This window comes from Sebastes umbrosus, chromosome 19 (assembly GCF_015220745.1).
Source record: "Sebastes umbrosus isolate fSebUmb1 chromosome 19, fSebUmb1.pri, whole genome shotgun sequence".
Lineage (NCBI taxonomy): Eukaryota > Metazoa > Chordata > Actinopteri > Perciformes > Sebastidae > Sebastes > Sebastes umbrosus.
Genome location: NC_051287.1, coordinates 17,985,505 through 17,999,096, shown reverse-complemented (window position 1 = coordinate 17,999,096; position 13,592 = coordinate 17,985,505). Strand labels below are relative to the sequence as shown.

At 40.1% G+C, this 13,592-nt stretch overlaps 1 protein-coding gene across 1 annotated transcript in view; it reads right to left on the bottom strand.

The window, feature by feature from the left end:
- The window catches only part of atp2a2b (ATPase sarcoplasmic/endoplasmic reticulum Ca2+ transporting 2b), a 32,709-nt gene extending 19,150 nt beyond the window's left edge, over window positions 1-13,559 (bottom strand). The window contains exons 1-5 of the mRNA XM_037753831.1: window positions 12,918-13,559; window positions 11,703-11,720; window positions 11,499-11,581; window positions 9,384-9,488; window positions 6,755-6,893 (exon numbers count right to left, since the gene is read on the bottom strand). Coding sequence (XP_037609759.1) covers window positions 6,755-6,893; window positions 9,384-9,488; window positions 11,499-11,581; window positions 11,703-11,720; window positions 12,918-13,038 — 466 coding nt within the window. The 5' untranslated portion in view covers window positions 13,039-13,559. The remainder of the gene's footprint in view (window positions 1-6,754; window positions 6,894-9,383; window positions 9,489-11,498; window positions 11,582-11,702; window positions 11,721-12,917) is intronic.
- Window positions 13,560-13,592: the final 33 nt, after the last annotated feature.

Below are 13,592 nucleotides of genomic sequence, written 5' to 3'. Positions count from 1 at the left end.
CGACGGTGAGGAAACTCCACCGCGCACACTGGCTGTGAACGCTCCGTCCTCCTCACAGCGGTTGCCGTTAATTAACGTTATGGTTCCCTTATAGCATGGGGTTTAAATCTGAAATATTGCCAATTGGTGCTTTTGCTTTACACTTCGACACCAAATCCTTCGCCATCATCTAATCTGTCAATTTTCTCTTGTGTCGTGTGTGTGTGAAATATGACACCTGCTTAGTCTATTGATCTATTGATAACATGCCGCTGATACGCGAAAATGAACTAAATGGGTTTTATTTCTGTAAGCAAAACGTTGGTGGGTACGTAATGTATGTGTGGAGTGCCCGACCACTGTGTAACACCGGTAACAACAGCCCTAGTATGTTGTTATCTTAACTTCCACAAATAGATTGTGTTCATCGTCATGGCAAACCCATTTCTCCTGGGAATAATGACCCTATTTCATTTCAAAGAACAAATCATGCATTGGTCAATGATAAGTACATAGATAAGCAGAATCTACAATTATGAATGCCTCCGAAAATAGTTACTGTTTATTAATGTTTCTTCAAGTCATATTGCACACAACGAATACAGTTGTTTTGCAATTATCTACAGAAATTTGCTGCAGTGCCCCAAAACATGCAGCTGTCTCATTATCCAACATCATCTTTCCTTTCAGCTTACATCACATGCTTTTATTTTTTCTTATTTTTCTGGGAATGAGTGCACAGCCTCCGGGATGGGGACCTTTCTTTCTCCCATGTGAACAAAGGCTTTTATCTGTTTTATCTGTTCCCCAGAGAGGGGGACAAATGTCAGTCTGCATCCACTTAAAGTGATAACACCCCATCAGCTTGTAGAGACCCAAGTAGTTCTCACACCCGATCCAGGGTCTGTACTAACCATGATCTAAACCCCTACTCCATTTGACTGATAGGATAAGCCTCGACTCGATGCGAATATAAGAAGATTTTGCAAAAGACAACCATACAAATTAGGCTTACCGCGGTAGTCTGTGTTACCGGTGTTACACGGTGGTCGGGGACACACCAATTGCATCGCTAGCCCACCGTCATTTTGCTTTTTTTTTCAATATAGAGATAAGACCCTTTTAGTTCCTTTTGGCGTATCAGCGGCGTGTTATCAATACATAGTTGGACAACGGACGGTATAATCTGAAAGTGAAAGTGTCTGTACAGAGTCTCAGCTCAGAGTAGCAGGAGTCAGATTTCACACACATGGGATGAGAGAGAGTTGACAGACAAGACGATGGCGGAGGATTTGGTGTCAAAGCGATAAGCAAAAGCAACTATTTGGTAATAGTTTTGGATTTAAACCCAATGCTATAAGGGAACCATAACGTTAATGAGGCAATCACCATGCGGAGGACGAAGCGTTCACAGCCGGTGTGCACGGCACAGCGGCTCCAGATGGAAACCTGCAGCCTTGCAGCGAAAGCTGGACCGGAGAGGCCAGACACACAGCCATCCAACGATATAGATCATAGTAAGCGCTCTACAGATATTGAGCGCCGTCTTTTCTTGTAAAAGGTCCGGTGTAATTGGTAACACCAGCGTTGTCACTGGTTTATTAACCAGTGGGAAAATGTCCTCACCGTCGCATCCCTAGTACAAATATAACAAAGTCTCATAGTGCAGATTACACAGTATTCCACTATTCATCATGGGGGGTCCAGTGAAACTTTAAAGGCCTTAAGGGAGTTGTATATTTTCTCTCGCAGTGACTGGGGCACCCTTATGTGCTTGCACGTAGTCTGCAGCCTTCTGAGACCTTTCATGGGGTCCTCCAGCCCTCAAGGGACTCTTCCACTCCTCTTATGAACGGAAAACTTTAGATCAAACCATAACATACACAAACACACATAACACTGTGCATCCCATATAATCTCTGTGTGTTCGAATAATGAAGCAATCACAAGGAAAAAGCAAAGAGCATGGAAGAGCGGAATAGACATTCAGCAGAGGACGAGCAGAGACAAATGGCTCTGGTGATGACAATAGACAGACTATCCTACACTCTTAAACACAAGAGAGGAAATCTGGCCATGTGGCCATCTGGAGAGCAAATTATTTATCAAACTGAATCTGTACCCTTTCTAAACATTACATCCTGTCGTGCCGTCTCTGACAACATTAATGGGGAACGCCCCCGCCTCAGACTGTGGTTAAGATAAAACCACAAGTCAGGAGAACAAAGGTGATCAGTCTCAGATATATACACATCCGAGTCACACACAGCCAGAAAGCCTTAATCGGGGGACGAGAAAGAAAAGTGGGAGGAAAAGGGCACTCTTTTATTCTTTATGCACAGGATGTTGTTGCTACAAGGGTCAAGGCCATCACTCTGGCAACAGTCTAAGAACATCTTGTACAATAAGGAATTGCACGGTAAAAACAAAAGCCACCTGACAGCAAAGAATTGTCACCGTTGCTTCAGTAGAGTGCCGGCAATAATAAAAGCCAGTAGACACGCATTTGGGTTTTTAATGAAACCATGCCATACTCAGGAGACCAAACATTGTATGAATGGCTCAACTGAGCGACAGCGAGTCGTTGATGTGGGAAACACAAGCCAACAACTGAGGGCACAACTGCAGATAACCAGGGAAACTAAGAACCCTCCCTGTAAAATGAGGTGATATGAAACAAATGGTAAAATCTAAAACTGAAAAATAAATCTTTGGCTTTTGCGAGCAACTTAAGAGCACACAAACATTGACATCTTACTGTCATACTACCTATTATGGTCCTGTATTGAAAATACGAACACAAGAGGGAAGGTGAACTTATCAACGACAGCTCAGGACTTCTCACGTTGATGTTATATGCATATATTAAGTAAAAAAAAGATAACCTACACTGATGGAATTAAAATTGGCCTAAATGGAATTCACCCATGCTCCAAGACTATTACATAATTTCTTACCCACTCACAGACACAGTGCTGCTGCCAAGCAGCAATGCACTCAATGCTGCCAATAAAAGTGTATTCCTTTTGATGTTAACAAGGCGACCCATAATTCAGCAGAAGTAGCCCACTTCCACTATTGGAAAAGACAGGAAACCCTGCTGTTTTTATTTTTTGGAGCTCCTCGACAAAAGCCCAACATCAGATGCAAATCCGTATTGGCTTGGTGCTTGCAAATCGGTGCTTGGCTTAAAAAAGCCCTCTGTGTCCTGTGCTCACTCGGTTTTATAGCTAGAGTGATCATATGAAGCTAGAGAGCCTAAGGAATCCATTGGTACCAACCATGTCATACTAGCTTCTCACCAAGGATGCTAAATAATGCTCCAAACTTGCGCAACATTTTGGCGCGGTATAACTTGCATGGCAAGAGTCTCCCCTTTACAGACATGCCAACTTTCTAATAATCCCATGCAGTTTTGGGCAAGTCATAGTCAAGTCAGCACACTGACAGCTGTTGTTGCCTGTTGGGCTTGAGTTTGCCATGTTATGATTTGAGCATATTTTTTATGCTAAATGCAGTACCTGTGAGGGTTTCTGGACAATGTTTGTCATTTTTTGGTGTTGTTAATTGATTTCCAGTAATACATACTGTATATATATATATATATATATATATATACATTTGTATAAAGCAAGCATATTTGCCCACTCCCATGTTGATAAGAGTCTTAAATACTTCACAAATCTCCCTTTAAGGTATGTTTTGAACAGACATAAATGTGCGATTAATCGCAATTAAATATTTTTATCAGCCCTACTCTAAAAACATTTTCTCTGAGACGTGACTGCGCTAGGTGACCCTAGCAAGATCCTTTCCCATTAAGCTGGCAGCTCAGAACTATGCTACTGACGCACAAGAGGGCAGGTGTGACACTCAATGCTGTGCCCAGAAAGACGGACAAAAGCAAACTGTGGTCAATGATGCCCAATTCATAGCACTGCAGCAAAACAAACTGTTTGCGCAACACAGCAAAACACTGAACTGTGACAGTTAAGCAAGCACTGTATGAAAAACAGGTTTAGAGGAACATCTTTGCTAGCTTGTAAGACAAGAAAGTGGATGTCCGCTGGATAGTTGAGACAGCAGTTCTTAAGATCTCAATCACTCTTCGGGAGGGGAAGGGAGTATATGTGTGACTGGGAGAGGAGGAGTGGGCATAACCCTTACTGTGCATCCAAAAAAGGACTGAAAAAAAAACGTGATCAACACAGAGCAAGACACATAGCCGTAGTATTTCACACACTCCGCACACAGAGTTCAACTAACCACTTAACAACAATTGCTCTGACTGAGCATCTGAGCTTGTGATGGCAAAATCATCACAGCTCTAGATCTAATAGTACTCAAAGGACATAAACCATATGCCTGGTCTGACAAGACACTTTGCAGCCTGGCATTACACTCATAAATCATCAACCATCACGCTGCAACTTCCTGGTCGACTAGTTGGTTTCCCTGCCGCTGCAAACTCAAACACGTGCACTAAGAGCTCTTTGGTTCCGTAAACTATGGTAGATTTCCGCAGATACTTTGCAACTAAAACATTTTCATCACCTCCATCCTCATTACTTATGTCACCTCAGAGGCTCATGTATTGGATTTAGGACCATATTTATGTGAACAGCTTGCTGCCGCAGACAGAAAATCACATGGCCCTAACTGTGTATATAAAGCACGCAGACTGACAGCTACTGTCCCACTATGACCATAAAGTCGGTAAGTTGAATGATCCAGATGACTCTGTGAATATGGGATAATAGTTGCAGCAACACAAACATTGGTTCTACTTGGATTATAACAGACGACAATGTCAAGTACAGCAGTCCAAGCTGAGATCTTCTCCTTTCAAATAGGAACAAGATGAAGAAGCTATAGAGGCCACATAATCAGAGATTGTAAAGTTGCAGCATTAAAAAAACTGAGCATTATCTGAAGCTGGTGTCAGTACATGACAGTAGGGTTGGGTACTGTTCTTAATTGATTCAGATTCCAATTCGTCTTACTGTAGTTATGATATTGGAGTAAGAAAAGAAACCAAAATATGTTGAATGCAAAAAAGAAAAAACAATATAATGAAGCAAGGCTGCCAAAAACTGGTACTTTGTGAGTCTTTTTGACAAAAACTATAAATATTCCCTATTTCCTCCATGCATAAGTTAATTATTTAGTGCTTTACATTTGTTTTTTTTTAAGCTGAGAGTGCGGTTGATTCTAAGGCATTATGAAGTACAACTCAGTACATCAATGATGCTGCAATGTTATACCGTGCTTCGATAAATGCTTTGCCTATTTCTTTTCTCAAATGTTTTCAGAAACATCTTATAGTGTACTGTTTAGCTGTAAAATTAGAAAGTTTGTGACCTGGCAGCCATGTTGAGATCAGCTGAGGAAATACCAAGCACCGCCTACCTGCCGGAGCAAACTTTCTTATTTTACAGCTAAACAGTACACTATAAGATGTTTATGAAAACATTTGAGATGAGAAATAGGCATTACAGTAACAGAATATTGATTCATATTTGATCAGCGCTGCCTAGTTTGACTGTTTGATCGGAGTTTGCGAGTGATTGACAGCTGCCTCCGTTGAATGAACAGCCAATAGGAACACACTCTCTCTCTAAAAAATTCCTGTGATTGGCCAAAGTCTCCTGTCACTGGCTAGATTTTTTAAAGCCTGAAAACAGAGCCATGAGGAGGGCAGAAGTCTAATTATCCCTCAGGGCACTTGAAATACAATATGCTGAATGGTTATTGTGGAATGTTTTTTCCAATGATGCCAAAAACAATCTGGCTATTGCAGGTTTAACTAAAGCTGAGCGCTAGCTCCAATGATGTAAACACTATCACAGTCAGTATGAGAATTAACAAGATAATTTTATTTCAGCTCACTCAAGTTAGACTGAAATACTTATTAAGTACATTTATGCCACAGAGTGTAATGCGGCGTTGACTCTGAAAGGCATTGGAGGGAGTCAATTCAAAACCCTTTCTTTTAGCTTCTGACAAGATTATAAAACAGACAGTAAAGAAATCTTTTTTGTAACTCTACTCCACTAACCTTTTGCTTTGGAACAAAGAAAAGAAGTATTTTTATGGGAAGCTACATAATTAACAGAAACCGAATAAAAGAAAAGAGGACCAAAGATAGACAAAAAGGAAAGATAACAGACTGAAAGAGGCCCACTGACAAAGACTGATCAGTAAGAAAACACAGGGAGGAGGAGCAGTGACGCAAAAGGCATAAACATATGTGGCCCTGTTCAAGTTGAGGTTAGCCAAGAAAAGGAGATGTTGGAGAACAGATTGGGCCTCTGCTCTTGTATTGCGTAACCGCTTTATTTACTTGGTACTGCCATTATTCGGAAATTGTCAAGGGGGTTAAACAGGATGAGGGATCAGATGTGTGTGTGTGCGTTTAAAACTGTGTAAAGCGTACGTCATAACACAGTTCATAATGTTTACAGAGCTGATGACCAATGTTATTTCTGCATCTCTTACATACACCAAAAGCATCTGTGGGTTGAATAACAGCCACCGATTCATCACCTCTTTATTTTTTAGATATAAAAACACCACCCAGATACGCTGCACAACAGTGTCTTATCAGATGAAACAAATGGATCCTATTTCAATAACAACAAAGCCCTGTACATGCAGGGGGCGCTTAGTCTAATGAATTTGGAGGTGCGCGACCGTGCGGAGCTCGGCGCAATGGCGTCACTTTTAGCGCACACACACACTTGCTTAAACAAAGCATAATACAATTTAACCTTACCTGCCACCTCCACGATGTCCCCAGGGCATATGTCCCTAGCCTTGATTCTCTGGACACTTTTCCTGTCCTGGCGGTACACCTTCCCCATCTCTGGCTCATACTCCTTAAGCGCTTCAATGGCATTTTCTGCATTTCGCTCCTGAACAGTGGAAATAGGAGGAACATTTTTTTTAAAACAAGTAGATTTCTCACCAACACAGAGCATTTCACGGGAACTGGATGAAGATAGATACAAAGCGACGTCTCAGGTATGCCGTTAGAGCACCATTATTAAAAATTGACTAATTAGGGTCTATCTAATCTTCACATAAGCAAAGCAGCAAATAAAATAAAGTAAGTGCACATGATGGGTGGTCTAGGAAAGACAGCGGAGCAGAATTATGTCAACAATGGGACACGTTTGTAAAGAAAGCTTTTGCCTCAGTCACATGGTTTTCTTTTCAGATGTGAGCGACACACCTTAGGGTTACCTTAACAATGGGGATTTTCTATTCCAAAAATATATTTGAAAGTGTAACATTCAGTTCCCCCAAATGTTTTCTTATTGCCTGCTCAGTTCCTTCCTAATCATTCTTTACTTGCACTTTTCTAATAGTGCTGACTTTATCGTGTCTGACAGATTGCTCTCAGACTGGACACTTTTAGTGGCAGCTCCCAGGCAGCACTCAACGAGACATGGCAAGACAGGGCACACACAACCCAAGGACATTAAGATCTTTTGTAAGGAATAGCAACGGGGACACAGGATCATTAAAATGTCTGCCAGTAAAGGTGAGGTCTTACAAGGTTGCATACAAAACATCAACTGATTTGAATTCACAGGAAAACTATCCTAAACAGCCGACTCGGCCTCCTCCACCTCTACATCATACAGAGGCCTTGTTTGCATAAACAAAGTCAAACAACCAGCCACTTACTGTTAACAACTCCCCATTTGCACACAAGCCTCAGCAGGACCTTCAACGAGCATTTCATTTACATGACAATCCAGCAGGGACCCACCCAACCTGCCAACTGTCTTCTTTGACCTAGTGTGGTATGTCATAGCGTCTGTTCTTCAACTGAGTTTATTAGACATTTTTCCCAGGAAACACACTTTTGATCTATGACAAGTGTAAGAAAAATGGTCTTACTCAAGACCTACAGCCACTGATATTCCACACCGACCTCAGGGGAGCAGTTATCTCATTTGTAGATATTATCCACAGATGATGATTCAGAGGTTCCCCTACTTGTTCCCGAGATATCTATAAATCTGTATAGGACATGCAAGGTCTTTCTTAAAGTAGGTGAGCTAATGTGTGTGTGTGTGAAACAAGCAAGAATCTAGTGAAAAATCTAAGGGATGTAGATTTCAATTATTGTTTTATCAGGTATTCTTACCTTCACTATCAAACAAATAAAACATCTAAACGTAGGTATTATTTATTTATTATTTATTAATACTAGGTAAAAAAGGTAAGGTATACGATATATGGCTACTTAAGAGATGTAATTCAATAATTTGATTAATTAGCTTGACGGATGTGTTTCTTAATGTAGTATTGTCAATCATGTCAATTAAAATCGGAACTGTTTTTGGGGTGCATTTACCAAACACTATTAACCACAAGCATGTGAAAGGAGTCAGTGTACATAATCTATCATAACTGACTCCAGAGTAATATGCTGGGCAATTCTAAATTTGATTGAAACAGTGGCAGTTATAAAAAAAAAAAGGATAATTAGTTTTCTGTATGCCCAGAAGAGCGCCTCAATCCATGACTGCTGCTGCATTTGTTTCCTGCTTTATAATTAAGGTATACGTTGACAGATCAATAGTGCTTCTCAAAGGAACCGACACCGTAAATCCTGGGCGAGAGCCAAGACTCTGCAGGCACATATAAACATAGAGGCATAAAAATACCCCCTTTACAAGCGCCATTAAAAACAATTGCATTTGTTGCATTGTTTCACCCTTTATGACTAAATGTTGCCGAGCTGAGTCAAAAGGTCAAGAGCTAGGATTTCCCTGAAAGGGTAGGTTAATTAATGAGGACCAGAATATACCAAGGGAGGAGGAAGTGGAGCAGGCCAGGTTTCTGGTGTGACTGAGACAAGAACAAGTGTATGAGATTAGTGTTTTTTTACACTGAGGGTCTAATAGGATGTGTGCTGTATCCTTGGCCTGAATGGGAAATGTTGTGTTTTGAATTTCTGTCATGATAAAAATTGTATTATATGCTTTTCCATTGCAAATTTCTCTCTACAGCATTATTTTCCCTCTTCAGTAAGACTCCTATTCAGCTTGAACATCCCCAACACACATTTGGTGACAACTATCAAAGTGGAAAAAACTCTTTTGCTTCAGCTATTGAGCTATTATTACAACATACTAAGCTTCTTATGAAGAATAACCTGCAGGGCAGAGTCAGGTATCTTTTCCGTATTGAAGTGACACTCCATCTGCCATCACCCTCTCCTGAGCAAAGTTACTTCCTAAGCAAAGCTCAACTAACTATCCACTGTTAGATGTCACCACTATCAATGCAACCAAACGTATTCATTTCATAACAATAAACATTTGGCTCAAGGAGACAAGATTTAAAAAACCCATACTTGGGTAGATATGTAAATGTGATGTGTTTACCTGCCAGACTCCTACAATGGCATTTGCTATGAGAATAAGCAGGATAACAAAAGGCTCCACAAAGGCTGTAACGGTTTCTTCTCCCTCTTCAAACCAGGCCAGCACCTGCACACGAAACAGGGAAAAAGAAATGAACAGTAATTTAATATACGACAAATAATTAATACTGAAGTGTGAGACACAGAGAGGATTGAAGTCCTGATGGGATAACATTAGCTGCACCCCCAAAGAACAACCAGAAATAAATACTCTGGCGAGCTGGATAACCATACTAGTGTGTCTCTGAATCCAGTGTGTGTGTGTGTGTATGTATGTGTATATGTGTGTGTGTGTGTGTGTGTGTGTGTGTGTGTGTGTATATATATATATATATATATATATATATATATATTTTTTTTTTTTTTTCATGCAGCCTTGCTACTAACGTGCTGGACAATGTTAATTATGACGTTCGTTTTGGGATTTCCTCCCGGTGTCTTTTCCAAGCACCTTCCTAGTAGTTGAAGTTGTGCCAGAACCCCACTTTGACGTTTACATATTTGGCACAATGATTTTAAGTATCTAACAATCATTAAATAATTCATTATAAATTCAAAGCCAGCTTCTGCCAGTATTGCAGTAACTGGGCCAAGTGTGTTAGAAAGCCATGGGAGAGAAACTGAGAGTGTAGTAACCACTTTCTCCTCTTTTAAAATCTGTGCCAGCAGTGAAGTGTGTCAATCGAAATGCCAATGGTGCACCTATTTTCAAATCCAACCTATTTAAGCATGGCCAATCAAACGTCAAATTAAATTCTAAGCATCTATCATAAAAAAAAAAACGGTTCACATTTCAGTTCCAGAACAACTGAATGTTAAGTCCAACAAATGTTTGTATATAACTTTGTAGTCTAAATGTCATGCTGAAATAAAAGTAAATGTGTCTGCATGTGTTTATGTGATTGGGAGCGAGCTGAGAACTACAGCTGGTGATTTATAAGCGTTGTAACCATAGCTGACCGTCATCGCCATGCCTTGGTGACAGATGATATTCTCAGCCACGAGGCCAACAGCCAATCCTAGCAGGACCAGGGCCACATGATACGTAACCTAACACTGTGCCGCTACCCATAAAGTACACTGGGGATTGCCACTCCACTGGTGACAACAACACAAGCATCACAAGTTATGTCTGTTCATTTATGGAATGATTCACGAGAACAACATGAAACCTGGACATCAAAGTAATGTTTGAGACTTGTGATAGAGTTTCAATCATCGCTAGAGTGTGGTGACATGTTAACACCAGGAAATTCATTCATCAGAGAGACATATGGACATTCAGGTGTCTGTCACTTTCACTCTTTAACAGCCAAACACAAGGCATGCTGCTCATTCCAACAACGTGCCACATAATCGAGTGACATAGCGGTCTGTTCCCAGATTAACATGTCAGCCTTTCTTGTTAACTACGGACTTCTTGACTATTGACGTTTTAACATAATCTCTATGAAACAAGAGGCTGCAATGACTTGATTTTCTTCAGGAGCAAAAGCATAGCTGACTCATAATACCTGAAGACAGAATTGCAAAAAAAAAAAAAAACGGTCTCTGTGTTGTGTCACCAGACAGATTCTGGGCTTGTTTCTTCTCCACTCTGAACAGCATTCTTGCTAAACTGATCTGTACTGAATCAATCAGAAAAGCTCTATATACACTTTGTAGGATGAAAACCCACTGAACTCGTCGCTAAAAGGGTGAAGAGAAAGATGAACACAGACAATGTTCAACTGGCAGAATGCCATGTTTTAGTATTTTATTTCCCCCCAAACACTGAATATTCTGTCTTGGAGGAAATGAAGCAGGCTCTGGTAGTTAAGATATCAGCGTGAATTACCCTCTCACTACTTTAGCACCAAAATAGTCAACTCTATCTGGAGTTGTGTGTTGAGCGCACCCCTTTACAAAAGAGTGACACAGCCTGCTAGCAGTCTTTTACTTCTACAATATGATAAGACATAGCTCCTGGCTGCAAGTGAAATAGGTAGCTATTGATTACGAGCCATCTGGTCCACATTGTTTGAATGAACACTGCACAAACCACCTGTACAGCTAACAAAACGCGTGTTATACTTACAAAGGATATGCAGGCAGCAAGTAAAAGGATCCTCACGAGCAAATCTTCAAACTGTTCAACCACTAGTTCCCAAAGGGATTTACCTAGAAAACAAAAACATGAATGTTTCCCTTTTATTGGAAAAATACGAATGACAGATACAGGTACATACATAGAAACATATACAGGGGATTCCTTGCATTTATATACAATTGGTCCACTCACCCTCCTCAGCTGGCAATTCTGCAGATCATCCCAGTCAGACCGCAGGCAAAAGAGAGAGATGGACAAGAAGTTATTTAAATGGCAATATCTATATGGTAAGATCTTCATCCTCCTAAATTCCTCACTAGTAGAGGTCAATTTTCGATAAGATTTAGGGGAACCAATTATGGAGTAGCTTTTCACCTCTATCAATAAACTGTTCATCAGTCAAATGTTTCAAAAGTCGCTTAAAGGGTCATTTAATTGCTGTCTTGTAATTGCTTTTCCCCCAATTTATCCATGTATCTGTTTTTATGTTTTTTAAATTTTTTTCCCACTCACAATGTTGTTTGGTTACAGAAGTCATTATAGATATTCAAATCAATATCCTCATCACAAACACTAACCATACACTTCCACGCAACACACACACTATCTTTTTTTTAATATATTTACTGTATTGTTATTGTTGTTGTTATTTTATATATATATATATATATATATATATATATATATATATATATATATATCTTGTCCTAATTGTTTTTTATAACTATTATGTAGTCATATTATTTATTTATATTAATCTTGTCTCTAGAGGTGGAGGCTTCAGATAACCCCAGTGTTTTTTTTTGCCTCTTCCTGCACTGTATATTAGTCTTTTTTTTTTTTTTGTTATGTTGTATAGTCTTAAATTGTGCAAAACAAATAAAAAATAAACAATGTTAAAATCTGTATGTGTGGTAAATTGCCCGAATGTGCAATAAAACAAACCTCAAAATCATGCAGTAAAATAAGGAAAAAGGATTTTCCAGAATAATAAGGTCTAGGCTGCTTATGCAAAATACTCTTTAAGATATTAAAATAACAGTTAAATGTAATATATCCCAGAAAACTCTGCTCTGTTATGTTGTATAGTCTTAAATTGTGCAAAACAAATAAACAATACTTGATATACAACATTAGCATACTGTTGTAGTCCAGTAGTTAAACAAAATGACACAGTTGCATAGTATAATAGAGGATGACGTTGCTGTTTACTAAGTGAGTCACAGAAAAAAAAAAAAAAAAAAAGATGATTGCCAGTATTTCAACATACAGCTCGTGACGTCACAACCTCTCTAAAGTCCGGCATGTCGCCCGTGAACAGCCACATACATGACACCTACCGGTTACAGTGTTATATAGCTAATATAACGTTATACTTGTCTTTTTATAACAAACCGGTTTCCTTACCGTTTGGTCCAAATCGTTCCCGTTGTTTCTTCACTTGCTCTAAACTCAAACCAGTGCTTTCGTTGACGTTAAAAAAGCTGTAAACTTCTTCCACCGTCTTTGTGTGTGGTGCGTTGTCCATGATGACGGTTGTTCAAACGGCCACTTGAGGACACACAGTTCGGTCACCAGCCTCTCAAAACCCCCCCGTCACGGTTCCTCTTTCCTCCTTTGACTTTAAACTACTTGAATATTACAGTAGGACCTCCACGGTGTTGACTTGTTACTGAATAATAAGCGGTATAACACCGGGCAGCAGCGCGGCATGCAGGTTGCCTTGCTGAAGAGTGGACGAAATAGCGGCTCCTGTGTGCTAACGGAGAAGCTAACAGGCTAAAGCACGCCGGCTGTAACACCGCTAGGTTTTCCGTGAGACGTTGAACGAGTAATTCATATCAACACCGCAGTCCCAAATTGGTATGTTTTTTTAGTATCTTCCTCTTCTCTTAATTCCAGCACAACTCTGTCCAAATAGATTACTTAAAACATGTGGCTTTGACACCCGCTCTTCTGCTCTTCTGCTCTTCTGCTGTCTGTGTTGCGGAGGAATCACCAGCAGCAGCGTCCTTCTCATCGGCTCCAATCTCGCGTGTGTCCGCTGCAGCTCTCGCGTTATTAGCTTCGAATGCGGCGTTC